Source organism: Microtus pennsylvanicus, chromosome 10, assembly GCF_037038515.1.
Source record: "Microtus pennsylvanicus isolate mMicPen1 chromosome 10, mMicPen1.hap1, whole genome shotgun sequence".
Lineage (NCBI taxonomy): Eukaryota > Metazoa > Chordata > Mammalia > Rodentia > Cricetidae > Microtus > Microtus pennsylvanicus.
The window spans coordinates 88930621-88943257 of NC_134588.1; the positions used below are offsets into that span (position 1 = coordinate 88930621).

General features: G+C 51.9%; 1 protein-coding gene across 1 annotated transcript in view; it reads right to left on the minus strand.

The window, feature by feature from the left end:
* The window catches only part of Dnah1 (dynein axonemal heavy chain 1), a 62427-nt gene that overhangs the window by 37204 nt on the left and 12586 nt on the right, over positions 1 to 12637 (minus strand). Inside the window, exons 8-21 of the mRNA XM_075989018.1 lie at positions 11188 to 11345; positions 10155 to 10366; positions 9319 to 9617; positions 8248 to 8398; positions 7345 to 7538; positions 6948 to 7173; positions 6293 to 6412; positions 5804 to 5886; positions 4800 to 4941; positions 4212 to 4367; positions 3636 to 3834; positions 3219 to 3472; positions 1313 to 1525; positions 110 to 274 (exon numbers count right to left, since the gene is read on the minus strand). Of these exons, the coding sequence (XP_075845133.1) occupies positions 110 to 274; positions 1313 to 1525; positions 3219 to 3472; positions 3636 to 3834; positions 4212 to 4367; positions 4800 to 4941; positions 5804 to 5886; positions 6293 to 6412; positions 6948 to 7173; positions 7345 to 7538; positions 8248 to 8398; positions 9319 to 9617; positions 10155 to 10366; positions 11188 to 11345 (2572 nt within the window). The remainder of the gene's footprint in view (positions 1 to 109; positions 275 to 1312; positions 1526 to 3218; positions 3473 to 3635; positions 3835 to 4211; positions 4368 to 4799; positions 4942 to 5803; positions 5887 to 6292; positions 6413 to 6947; positions 7174 to 7344; positions 7539 to 8247; positions 8399 to 9318; positions 9618 to 10154; positions 10367 to 11187; positions 11346 to 12637) is intronic.

Consider the following 12637-nt stretch of genomic DNA (forward strand, 5'->3'; position numbering starts at 1 on the left):
GATTGGTCCTTAATTCTTGTTTAGGAAGGGAAAAGACGGAGAAGTACCCAGCAATGTGATTAGGGTCCCCTAGGGGTGCTAGCTGCCCTCCCAGCCCCCTGGGGCTCACCTCCCGGTTTTCAAAGGCATTCCTCATGATCTTCCGCCAGATGCGCTCCATGGTCTGGTAGCGCTTGCTCTCCACAGGCAGCTGCCGGGTGATGTCCTCAGAGCTGAAGATGGGCTCCAGGTAGAGCCAGGACCGCTGGCAGTTTAGCCACTCCTCCAGCACTTCCTGGAAAGACGGGGCAGGGTGTGCACTGTCAGAGCTGGGGGCTCTAGCTGGAGTTAGTGTCCATGATGGAGACACTTCACCCCATTAGGAGTGCAGGGCAGAGCACCCACAGCAGAGCCAGTGTCTGCTGGATGACGTCACACGGAGCGTTTCCTTTCCCATCTTCTCCTGTCAGTGCAGACTGATTCATTCAGCTCTGCCCATGAGAGATGGATGATTAACACCATGGTTAGCTCTGGTTCAGGTCCCTGCCAGGCAAGTGGACAAAGCCTTCTGTTCTTGAGGAATACACTAGTGGTCATTCTGCTCCTGGATCTCTACGGCCCAGTATGTGGGAAGCCCCATTAAGGGGCGTGGAGCAAGGGTCTCATTGGAAATACCCTGCAGGCTGGTGTGGATGAGTCGGACATGGGAGGTGGAGCTGGAATTACAGGTGGGGGGGCAGTGTGAGCACAGCAGGGGGGCCAGTGATCGATGCTGTATAGTCTCCCTTCAACTGACCTGACTTCTGGCCTTCACTGGCATATGTACAACATCCAAGAAGGACGGAAGGAAAAGGCTGTGTGGGACACACGGTCAGGCCTACTCTCTAGGGCTCTGTGGGAAGCCCCTGCCTCTGGTCTTGAAAGCCCGAGAGAGCTGTAGTCCCAAGCACCCTGGCCCCTCTCCTCAAAGTATCGCAAATGGGATGGAAATGGGAGGCTCAGGACAGGCTGGAAAAGGATCCTGAGGTGCCCGGGGGCCTCACAGTGTCCACGCATGAAGTCCCAATGACCAGACTGTCCCAAACTTAGGCAGCCACATTGTTTAATTAAGCTTCACTCTTTCCACAGCCTCGACGGCCCCTTCCAGTAGCTAGACCTGTACATGGATGGAGCTCTCCTGGCACCAAGCCAGATGGAGGCTTGTCAGAGCAAGCGAGCCAGGAGCTGGGGAAGCAGGTGCAATGGGCTATACCCATTAAGTTTAGTGCCACTTGGTGAACAGTGTTCCTTTGTGGCGGGGGGGGGGGGTTTGTGACAAAGGAAGAAGGCCCACCTGGGTCAGCTTCAGTTTGGTCTCCCAGGAGTTGATGCGCTGCTCAAAGGGCTTCTTGTACGGCGAGAAGGACATGCTTTGGGTCATGACAATGTGGTCGTCAAGAAGCTGGGAGGCCTCGTCTGGGCTCTTGAGAATATAGGTTTCTGTCTCCTTGTAGGGTAACACGTTGAACAGGATGGATGACCATTCCTTCTCCATCTTGTCTAGAGCCTGAGATAGGGAAGAGGCAGAGCTGTGTGCCCGGAGAGGGCTGGTGGCTATGCTGTCTGACTAGCACTGGGTAGAGAATCACGGACTCTGCCAGGCCATGGCCTTCGTATGGGCCCCACTGGCAAATCAGCAGGTTCCCAGTGGGCCTCTGCCGGAATTCAGGGTTGACTGGAGCGCATACAGTTGCAGGCAGCATGGGAGGCAGCTGGGTGCCAGTTAGGAGTGTGGTCACTTCTAAAGAATGTGTTACTTTGGCCACTGTTGGACTTCCCTGAGCCTTAAGGTTCTGTAATTAATTAATTTAATTAATTTTTAGCAGCATGGGGAATTAAACTTATGCATCAAGCCTGGCTACATTCTCGACTTCTGTACTCATCTGTTAAATGATGATAATGCTATTAGCTCCTTTCTACTCTCAAGAGGGAAACTGAGCACTATAGCAGTGGTGGTATTATGAGTACTGTAGCAGTGGTGGTATTATGAGCACTATAGCAGTGGTGGTATTATGAGCACTGTAGCAGTGGTGGTATTATGAGTACTGTAGCATAGCAGTGGTGGTATTATGAGCACTGTAGCAGTGGTGGTATTATGAGTACTGTAGCAGTGGTGGTATTATGAGCACTATAGCAGTGGTGGTATTATGAGTACTGTAGCAGTGGTGGTATTATGAGTACTGTAGCAGTGGTGGTATTATGAGCACTATAGCAGTGGTGGTATTATGAGCACTATAGCAGTGGTGGTATTATGAGCACTATAGCAGTGGTGGTATTATGAGCACTATAGCAGTGGTGGGTATTATGAGCACTGTAGCAGTGGTGGTATTATGAGCACTGTAGCAGTGGTGGTATTATGAGCACTGTAGCAGTGGTGGTATTATGAGTACTGTAGCAGTGGTGGTATTATGAGCACTATAGCAGTGGTGGTATTATGAGCACTGTAGCAGTGGTGGTATTATGAGTACTGTAGCAGTGGTGGTATTATGAGCACTATAGCAGTGGTGGGTATTATGAGCACTATAGCAGTGGTGGTATTATGAGCACTATAGCAGTGGTGGGTATTATGAGCACTATAGCAGTGGTGGTATTATGAGCACTATAGCAGTGGTGGTATTATGAGCACTATAGCAGTGGTGGTATTATGAGCACTGTAGCAGTGGTGGTATTATGAGCACTATAGCAGTGGTGGTATTATGAGTACTGTAGCAGTGGTGGTATTATGAGTACTGTAGCAGTGGTGGTATTATGAGCACTGTAGCAGTGGTGGTATTATGAGTACTATAGCAGTGGTGGGTATTATGAGCACTATAGCAGTGGTGGTATTATGAGCACTGTAGCAGTGGTGGTATTATGAGCACTGTAGCAGTGGTGGTATTATGAGTACTGTAGCAGTGGTGGTATTATGAGTACTGTAGCAGTGGTGGTATTATGAGCACTGTAGCAGTGGTGGGTATTATGAGCACTGTAGCAGTGGTGGTATTATGAGCACTGTAGCAGTGGTGGTATTATGAGTCCTGTAGCAGTGGTATTTTGCCAAGCTTTCCACCTGTATTATTAACCTTCAATAAGACGTACCCTCACCCTAGGGATGGAGCCATTGCTGTTACACTTCAAATGGCTGTCATTGCAAGAACTCAAGACTGGCTTGTTTAGCAGGGGCCAGATGGGATCAGGCCTGCTGGTGGTTGAGTACCCACCTGTTCAATAGCATACTCCTTGCCAGCTACCTCAGCCACCTTGCTGATGCTCTCAATATGGTCCTGAAGGTTCATCTCGAGGCAGCGGGCAAAGGTCAAGTTGGCTTTGGGCCTGACATTGATGTTGATCTCATTGGACAGTACCTCCCAGTGCCGGTTCCGCATACCAGGGTTGCGCAGGCCTTGGATCAGTGGGATGTATGGCTTGAACTCCTCTATACGCGCCCGGATGTCCAAAGCCACATCCTGGCAAGCTGTGGGGTAGGCGGGAGGGCATGTAAGTTAGCCAGTCTAGGGAAGCAGATAGGTTGGAGGGGGCTCCGGGGAAGAGCTGGCTGGATGTCATGCCATCTGACCAGCCTTGGGCAGGGAAGAACAAACTCTATCAAGCTCTGACTGGCCAATGTCCTCAGATACCTGGAATGTCCTTGAACTGCTTCACACACTTGTGCATGGTCTTGAAGGACTCGACCACGTTCTTCTCCAGCTGCTCGGCATCGATGGCTGACAGCGGGTCATTCATCCAGCTCTCAGACCAGCGCAGCCAGTCTGAGGCTGTGGTCCACAGGTCTAGGTACGGTTGGAATTCCTTCACCATTCTTGTGAGCTTGTCGTACTACAGGGACAGAGGGTAGGGCTGTCAGGATGTCACAGGGCTTCCTCCACACCATCTCTACCAGTCAGGTCCTCCTTGCTTTGTTCTTGGCTGTTTTCCCATTCTTGCACCACAGACCCAGTCCCTTCTCTTGCCAAATCTAGGCTTTGGATGCTGAGCTCCAAGGCCTAGGATGACCTTTAGAAGCCTGCTGCTTGTTTCTACTGGCTCTCCTATCCTGAGAGCCAGGGAAGGTTACCGTTATCCCTTGGCCAGCTCAGTTCTACCCCAGCATGCCCGAGGATTGCCCTAGAGCAGTTGGGCTCTGCTATGGCTGCAGATCTAAGTTGCTTCCTGAAACCTTGGGAAGTGGGGCAAGGCGCCCACAGTAGGCCTACGTTGGTGATCGGCAAGCCGAAGATGCGCTCGCGGTTGTTGTAGAGCGTTGCCAGCTGCTGGCAGTCCTTCAGCTGCTTCTTGACTCGCCGCACCTCGTTGGCAATCTCGTGTGCTCGTGCAATCTCCACGTGGGTGGAGAATCCAGCCACCACCAGCTGTGGGTTAAGGAGCAAAGGTCAAATGCATCTGAGTCCTACCACGAGCATGCACTCCACACACCCAGGGTATTGACTCCTGGCCCAGAGCATTTGTTTTGTGCTGAGCCATTTGCCAGAGTCACAGGCAGGCTGTTACAAGACTGGGGACAAACACTGTGCTCACTGCCCACCGGGATGCCAGTCATACAGTAGAGAACATTGTGTCCATTATTGCTAAATTTCCTGAATGTTCTATTCAGGCATCTCTGCCTTTCAGTTCATTCTCCCAGCCCTTTTGCAAATTTGTCCATCCAGTCATCCATCATATACTGACATGGCATCTCCTAAATGCAAGACGTATGACAACTGCGTGTGTGTGTGTGTGTGTGTGTGTGTGTGTGTGTGTGTGATGGGGAGCAAATCCTAGCAGATCCCTAAGCCAAGCCCCACCTGCAGTCCTTCCAGCTTCTCCTGGAAGTTGTTCTGGTCCATGAGCTGGATTTTGCGGAACTTTTCTTCATCCTCAATGTGCTGCTGCCGCACCATCTCTATCTGCCCAAGGATCTTAAAGGGCCAGTTGTTGGCAGCCCATCTGGCAGGAAAGAGGATTAGGACTTGGGAAAATGCCATGGCTGGAATGATAGGATAGAAAGAAAAGGCCACCCTTGCAGGTGCCCAGGCCCCAAACCTAAGCAGCTAGAGTGTGATCTGGGGTAGGTGTGAGCAGGGGTAGGTGTGAGCAGGGTTAGGTGTGATCTGGGGTAGGTGTGATCTGGGGTAGGTGTGAGCAGGGGTAGGTGTGGGCAGGGGTAGGTGTGGGCAGGGTTAGGTGTGATCTGAGGTAGGTGTGATCTGGGGTAGGTGTGAGCAGTGGTAGGTGTGAGCAGGGGTAGGTGTGAGCAGGGGTAGGTGTGATCTGGGGTAGGTGTGAGCAGGGGTAGGTGTGAGCAGGGGTAGGTGTGATCTGGGGTAGGTGTGAGCAGGGTTATGTGTGATCTGGGGTAGGTGTGATCTGGGGTAGGTGTGAGCAGGGGTAGGTGTGATCTGGGGTAGGTGTGAGCAGGGGTAGGTGTGATCTGGGGTAGGTGTGAGCAGGGTTATGTGTGATCAGGGGTAGGTGTGATCTGGGGTAGGTGTGAGCAGGGGTAGGTGTGATCTGGGGTAGGTGTGAGCAGGGGTAGGTGTGATCTGGGGTAGGTGTGAGCAGGGTTATGTGTGATCAGGGGTAGGTGTGATCTGGGGTAGGTGTGAGCAGGGGTAGGTGTGATCTGGGGTAGGTGTGAGCAGGGGTAGGTGTGATCTGGGGTAGGTGTGAGCAGGGGTAGGTGTGAGCAGAGGTAGGATGAAGGAAACATGCTATCAGCTGGATCTGGCTTGACCTGGGGCACTGGGATGTCTACCTGCTCCTGCTGCCCACCCAGCCTCCAGGGTCAGGAACAACGTTCCCTGCTCACTTGTCATTGAAGTCATCTGTGGTAAGGTTGTACAAGAACTCGTCCATGACGTCGTAGTCAGACATGACCTTTACAATCCGCTCCTACATGAGCAGGGGATGATGAACTGGGCTGGGGAGGGGCTACTTGGAGTGGCTGGGGTGGGGCAGAGAGAAGGTGCTTTCTTCAAGAGGGCAAGCTTCAACAGATTTTAAAGCCAGGCCCAGGGCTCCTAGAGCCATGGCCACCATATCTCTGGTTCCCATCCTCTGACCTATGCCTTCAGACCTCCTGACTGCCCAAATCTCCACAGCAACCCCAACATAACCTTTGGCTCCTACCAGTCCCTAGATACCTGCTTTACCTCACTACCTGGCTCTGTTCCCCCAGCCTCTGCCTGTCCCAGCCCCCAAGTTCTGATCAATAGTTTTAGGCAACCAGCCCCTGGGCCCCTAATGCATCGCCCACCTCCAGCTTCTTGGCCAGCCAGCACTGGTGGGCCTGCCTTACCTCCAGCACTACCAGCTTCTCAGGAATGCCCTTCATCCAGTCTCGGAGCTCAGCAAGCTCCTCTATGCTGTTGGGCTTCTCGTAGATCTTGCGGCTGATGCTGCGGAACTCTTCACAGATCTGGTGGGCGAGAGTTGGAGGGCTCTAGGGACGGTTTTGTGCCCTGACTACCTTGGGGCCTGTTTCTCTTCAAGGACCCTAGGGCGTGGAAGTCAGTCGTTCTCCCATAGCCATACTCTGCCGTGCTTCCAAGAGCGAGGCTCCTGGCAGGCTCACTAGATTGCTGAGATCTCTCCTGAGGCAAAGGCGTCACCCAGTGTGCTCCACCTTCTCAGTCTCCTCAGGACCCAGGACACACTTAGGGTTTCTGACATCTGAACTTGCATACCCTCGGCTCTATGGAACAGTTCAGCCCAGGCTGTCCAGAAGGTTTCTAAAAGTCTAGGGATGGCGGTATCAACCTTCTATTAGCAAATGGAGACAGATGAATGCAGACAGGCATAAGCAAGGGTGACTTCTAGGTCCCTTCTTTGACTCAGGCCCCTGAAAACACCCCAGTCTTCACCTGGAGCATCTTACTAGTGGGCGTGCACCATGCGTGCGAGGCTGCTTGTGTGTTGCCGTGGTCGTTGGGGACAGGCCAGTCGTTACTTACACTGTCTACCTCTTTGTGTAAGTTCTTGGCTAGGATGTCCAGCATCGAAGTGGCCAGGGCCTTGCGCTTTTTGGACAGGCTCTGCTTCACATTGTCCACATTGATGTAGAATGGCCCAATGACGATGCTGCTGGGCAGGGAGTTGTCTAGAATCTCTTTCTCCTGCAGGTGGGTGATTACCACTTCCCGAACTTCCTCTGCCGACGGACACTGGATTTGATAGTCCCTGAAGGTAGAAAGCACACGCAGAGAGCAGAGGATGGTTAGCAGGATGGGAGGAGATGCATGCACAAACAGACAGACACACGCACACCTGCATACATGCACACTGACATACGTATACACAAACCGACACATGCTCACACATACACACTGACACATGCACTCACGCACATACTTGAGGAAGGCAGTAATGTCATTGTTGTTCAGTTCCAGGTACTTCCTGTACTCCTTAGCATAGGCCTGCAGTGGGATCATGGCCTTGCGCATGGCATTGGTGATGCTAGCCCGCAGCTCCTCTACCAGTGGCTCATGAAGCCCCACTGACTCCAGCAGAGGGTCGCCACTGATAAAGATGTCCTCCATTACCAGCTTTAAGGAAAAGGACAAGAAAAAGCAGAGCTGAATGAGCCCTGGAGTGGGTGGCAGAGTGGTCTAAAGACGGAATGGGCACCAGTGTGGGCAAGCGCAGGCAATGTGGCATAGGAGTGAGGTAAGGGCTTGCAATGACATGCCTGAGGAATGACTATGGATGAAAACAAACGCAGAAGCTACTGTGAGACCATATCCTCTCTTCCTGGCCTGACTCAGACTTGCCAAGGATAGGAGCAAATGAGGCAACCAGGCTGCTGATGGCACTGACGGATGGCAGGAAGTACAGGAGGGGACTCGGGTTACAGAGGCTCTCGGGCCTGGAGAGTGGGCTGTGTGCAGCTTGCTGTGCAGCTGTGGTGACATGAGACCTGGATACTATCTGTGTGGAACTCCATCTGGCTTGACACTCGAGGGGGAGAAGACCAAGGGTGGGATACAGGGCAGATGTGGCTGGGGCGGGATTACTCCAGTAAGGGTAAGAATCAAACTGATGTCCTAATACTTAGTTGTCTTGTAAAGTGGGTTTAACTTGTTTAATCTTTCCAGGTCTACAAGGCAGCAATGTTTGTAGTTCCATTTGTGGTGAGAATGGAAGGAGATATTTATGAATTTCAGAGCCACAGTTACTGCCCGTGAGGACGAACTACTCTGGTCCTTGTGAACGCACTGTGGCTCTCAACGGCTAGGCCTAGCCTGCAGCACATACCTTCTCTAGTTGGGGAACAGCGTGGGTGGCCAGGATACCCTTGTCAAAGAGGTTGAGCAGAGTCATTTCAAACTGCTCTAGGGGCGTGCTGTAGTGTACCCCTGAGGTGTCCAGCACCAAGTCTACGATGAACAGGGGGTTCTTCCGAGGCCTGTAGGCAAGAATTGGGCTCACTGAGAAGGCCTGGCCTTCCTGCTTGAACTGGGATCTCAAGCTCCTTTTACGTAACACTGTTCCTCTTTCTCTACAGAACCCACCAATGAACTAGAAAGAAAGCTTGGGGCTGGTTAGAGAGGTTCTTTGGCTCTTGCCCCAGAAATCCTGGGCCACTACAGAGGTGACACCATCCTACCTTGGTCTTGAGGTCATTGGACAGGTTGGCCAGGCCTAGGCATTTTCTAGAGCCCCATGCTCTTCCTGAGAGCCCGCTACCCTTGGCTTCAGAAGTTTGAGGCACATCAAAGCCTTGCTGACCCACTGAGGGCTCTGTTGATAGCTTCCAACTTATTAAAACTAAATCCAGTCCCCACTACTGAACCCAGGAAGCTCTTGGTGATCTAGACTGGTCCCTCTGGCCTGTCCCATTTCCTCTCACCAGGCCTATCTCCTTTTCCGTATTCCGGCCATACTTGCTAGCATGTCTTTCCTCAGCTGTCCCAAGTCTCTTCTTTGTTTCAGTTACCGCCAGTGTCCTCATGCCTCAGCTGCTACTTCCTCCCTGACCCCAGAGTACATCATAAAATTGACAATGTTAGTAACTACTAGATATCTTGCTATGCCTGCCTTCCGCTGAAGTAAGATACAGTGAAAACTGCATCTCAGAGTCCCCTAAGACCAATATCTGGTTCATGGCAAGGGTTTAGTATTATCCAAGCAACTCAAAGAGTGACTGCATGACCAGTCAGTGACTGCATGAGCGTCACCAGAATGTAAGCCAGAGCTTACAGGGTAACACTTCTGGGTAACCTAGAGATGGACAAACTCTGATGTCAAGAACCTAGTGTGTTGGGTACCCGGCCACTGGTTGCCCAACGAAGTCATTTCCCAGTGCCTCTGCCCACCTGGACCCACCTGTAGGGGCTGTTGACAAGGTCTTCGCCCCAGGGCATGTCATCTGTGCAGTCAAGCACACTGCAGCAAGCATCGCCTATGAACTGTGAGAAGCTGCTCAGTGAGTCCTGCACCAGGAAGCGTAGCGTGTCCTGTAGCATGTACTTGATGAGCTCCATCAGCTTGCGCAGCTTTGACATGAGATAGACCTCCCAGTTGGTCTCATAAAGGTTGTACCAGCCCTTGCTCATGTCTCGGAGGCTGCTTCGCATGGCTACTTTCAGCGTGCTGACCCAGCTATCCTTGAGGAACATCTGCACCTGAAGTAGACACAAATGCCATCAAAAAGCCACCCCAGGGACCCATCGTCCACAAGTACTATGCTCAAAGATTACTCGAGACCCATATGACAATGGAGGGGAATCCCCTACAGCTTGTGGCCAAGCTCTGTGGACCAATACCCTCAGTGTGACATCTGGGGTCCAGAGCTGCTTGGAGGGACTCAGAAACAGCCGTGGGAAAGAGGCAGACACATAGAAGAGGAGGAGGCAGAGAGGGGAGTACACAGATGTGAGAAAGACCAAACTGAGTGGAGAGAGGCTGCAGCTACGCCCTCACACCCTGGGGTGTGGTTCCTGATCTCCCTTAAGATAGGAGATCTGCCCTAAGGCCACCAGGGCTGGCTCCGAGGGACTGGAAAGGAAGCCCACCCTGATTCTCCTTGCCTTGCAAGACGAGCTCTACCCTGGCTCCATCCTTGCTCCACCCTTGCCCCACTCCAGCAGGCCCTGATGCTTGCTTGTGTTGTTCCCATAAGGGCCTGAGGCCCCATCCTCCATGCTCTGATGCCCAGGTACCTGGGAGAAGGTTTGAGACTGGATCTGCTCAAATTCCTCCAGGCGGCTGTACTTGGAGAGGCTTGAATGGAACAGGGACATGGAGGTCACCTTGTTGCATTCAGCCCGCACCTTGCTCAGAGCAGTGATGACTTCTGGCCGAGTGAGCAGGGACACAAAAGTGAAATCCTCTTTTTGCTCCCGGAAGGGGTACTTGGGGATACTCACCAGCCCTGCAGAGGTGGGGGCAAAAGCCAGCATCAGACCTGCCTGGAACACACTGAGGACAGGACTTATCTAGAGTGCTTGATGGAGGGGACACAACCGCTTCCTTCCCAGGAGAGTCACTTCATTCCCAGAACCAATCTTTCCCTACTCTAGCCTTTGGGAGGAGCCCTGAGGCCCACAGTGAGTCACCTGCCCTGAGAGTCCCTCCAGGTTCATTCGTGGACCCCTCCCTATCTTCTATCCACGCTATATGAAGCCAGAGGCTGGTCAGGAGCCTGCCCTGGGACCCCAAAGAGGGAATATATTGGCTGCTGTCCACATCCCAGCCTGTATCTTGGGCACAACACAAAAGAAGTGGTGACCAGGAAATGTACTCCGCATGTATGGCTGGGCTCAAAGCAAGGAGAACTCTTGAGTTTGTTCTGAGGCTTGATCTTCTACACGTCCATGGAGCTGTAGCAATGCCAACTCTATTCTTGTTACTGAAGGAAGAAAGGCTTATATACCTTTGGGATCTGACTATCATGATCCTAATGTCTACTTTTGACAATGGCTTCCTGGTACATATTTACCTTGTGGCTTCTACATTATTTGGAAACATGCGCGTGCATGCGCGCACGCGCGCGCGCACACACACACACACACACACACACACACTGTTCCTTGGACAAGATTTTCCTGGGTATCTGGCAAAAAAGGGTATAAAGTCTAGGGACAGGGTGGGCACAAGCGAGTACCAGGTTTATGAGGCCTTAGTGACTGAACAGAAAGAGAGGCGGGGTGGGCGAGCAGGCCAGGTGGGCAGCCAGAGTCCGCTGGCTCTCACCTTGATCCGGTACCTTCTCTTCCTCTTTCTGGGGAAGAGTCACATAGGAGAACGTGTCTGGCTTAGAAGAGACAATCTGGTCAAAGTTGATCTTGTTCATGCTTCGCTCATAATCCAGGCTCACTTCTCTGGCCAGGCTGCTCAGGTGCTCCAGGACCCTGCCACAGAGGGGGAGACAGGAAGTCAGCGGGTTCATACACTCCGCTGAGTTTAATTATGAATGAAAATATAGTTTATATGTAGGAGAAACAAACTGAGGGCCAGTGGGAAGGCTCGGGGGGTGAAGGTGTTTGTCACCAAGCCTGATGACTTGCATTTGGTTCCCAGAATCCACATAGCAGAAGGAGAGAACAGATACCCAAAAGTCATCTTGTGACCCCTATATGTATTGTGGCATGTACACATCTCTTCTCTCTCTCCAAATGTAATTTTAAAATCTTAACTTAGAAAATTAAACTAATTGAGCCAAACTACATCTCATAAGATATATAAATATCCTATTGGTGAGAAAGATTCAAATCAAATCAGCTTTGAACACAATACTTTGACTATATTCTCCCATCCTGAAGAGAGAAAAAGGATACAAGTGCCAGAATGTCTATTGAGAAGCTGGGAGTGATGGCCCATGCCTGTAACCCCAGTGCTGGAGTGATGGCCCATGCCTGTAACCCCAGGACTGGAGTGATGATGTCCTATGCCTGTAACCCCAGTGCTGGAGTGATGGCCCATGCCTGTAACCCCAGGACTACAGTGATGGCCCATGCCTGTAACCCCAGGACTGCAGTGATGGCCCATGCCTGTAACCCCAGGACTGGAGTGATGATGTCCTATGCCTGTAACCCCAGGACTGCAGTGATGGTCCATTCCTGTAACCCCAGGACTGCAGTGATGGTCCATTCCTGTAACCCCAGGACTGCAGTGATGGTCCATTCCTGTAACCCCAGGACTGCAGTGATGGTCCATTCCTGTAACCCCAGGACTGCAGTGATGGTCCATTCCTGTAACCCCAGGACTGCAGTGATGGTCCATTCCTGTAACCCCAGGACTGCAGTGATGACCCATGCCTGTAACCCCAGTACTGCAGTGACGGCCCATGCCTGTAACCCCAGGACTGCAGTGATGGTCCATTCCTGTAACCCCAGGACTGCAGTGATGACCCATGCCTGTAACCCCAGGACTGCAGTGATGGTCCATTCCTGTAACCCCAGGACTGCAGTGATGACCCATGCCTGTAACCCCAGTGCTGGAGTGCTTGTAGAAGAAGGATGAGGAGTTCAGGACTGTCTCAAAACAGACAAATGAAATTTAGAAACCGTACCGAGTTTATTTTTTCCTAACTGGCACGACCCATTCAAAACTACTATTGGTGTAGTCAAGGACGGACCATATAAGGCAACGTGTGTTGAACAATGGAAATCGATTTTCTTCAGGTGAAGACAGTCACACGTAT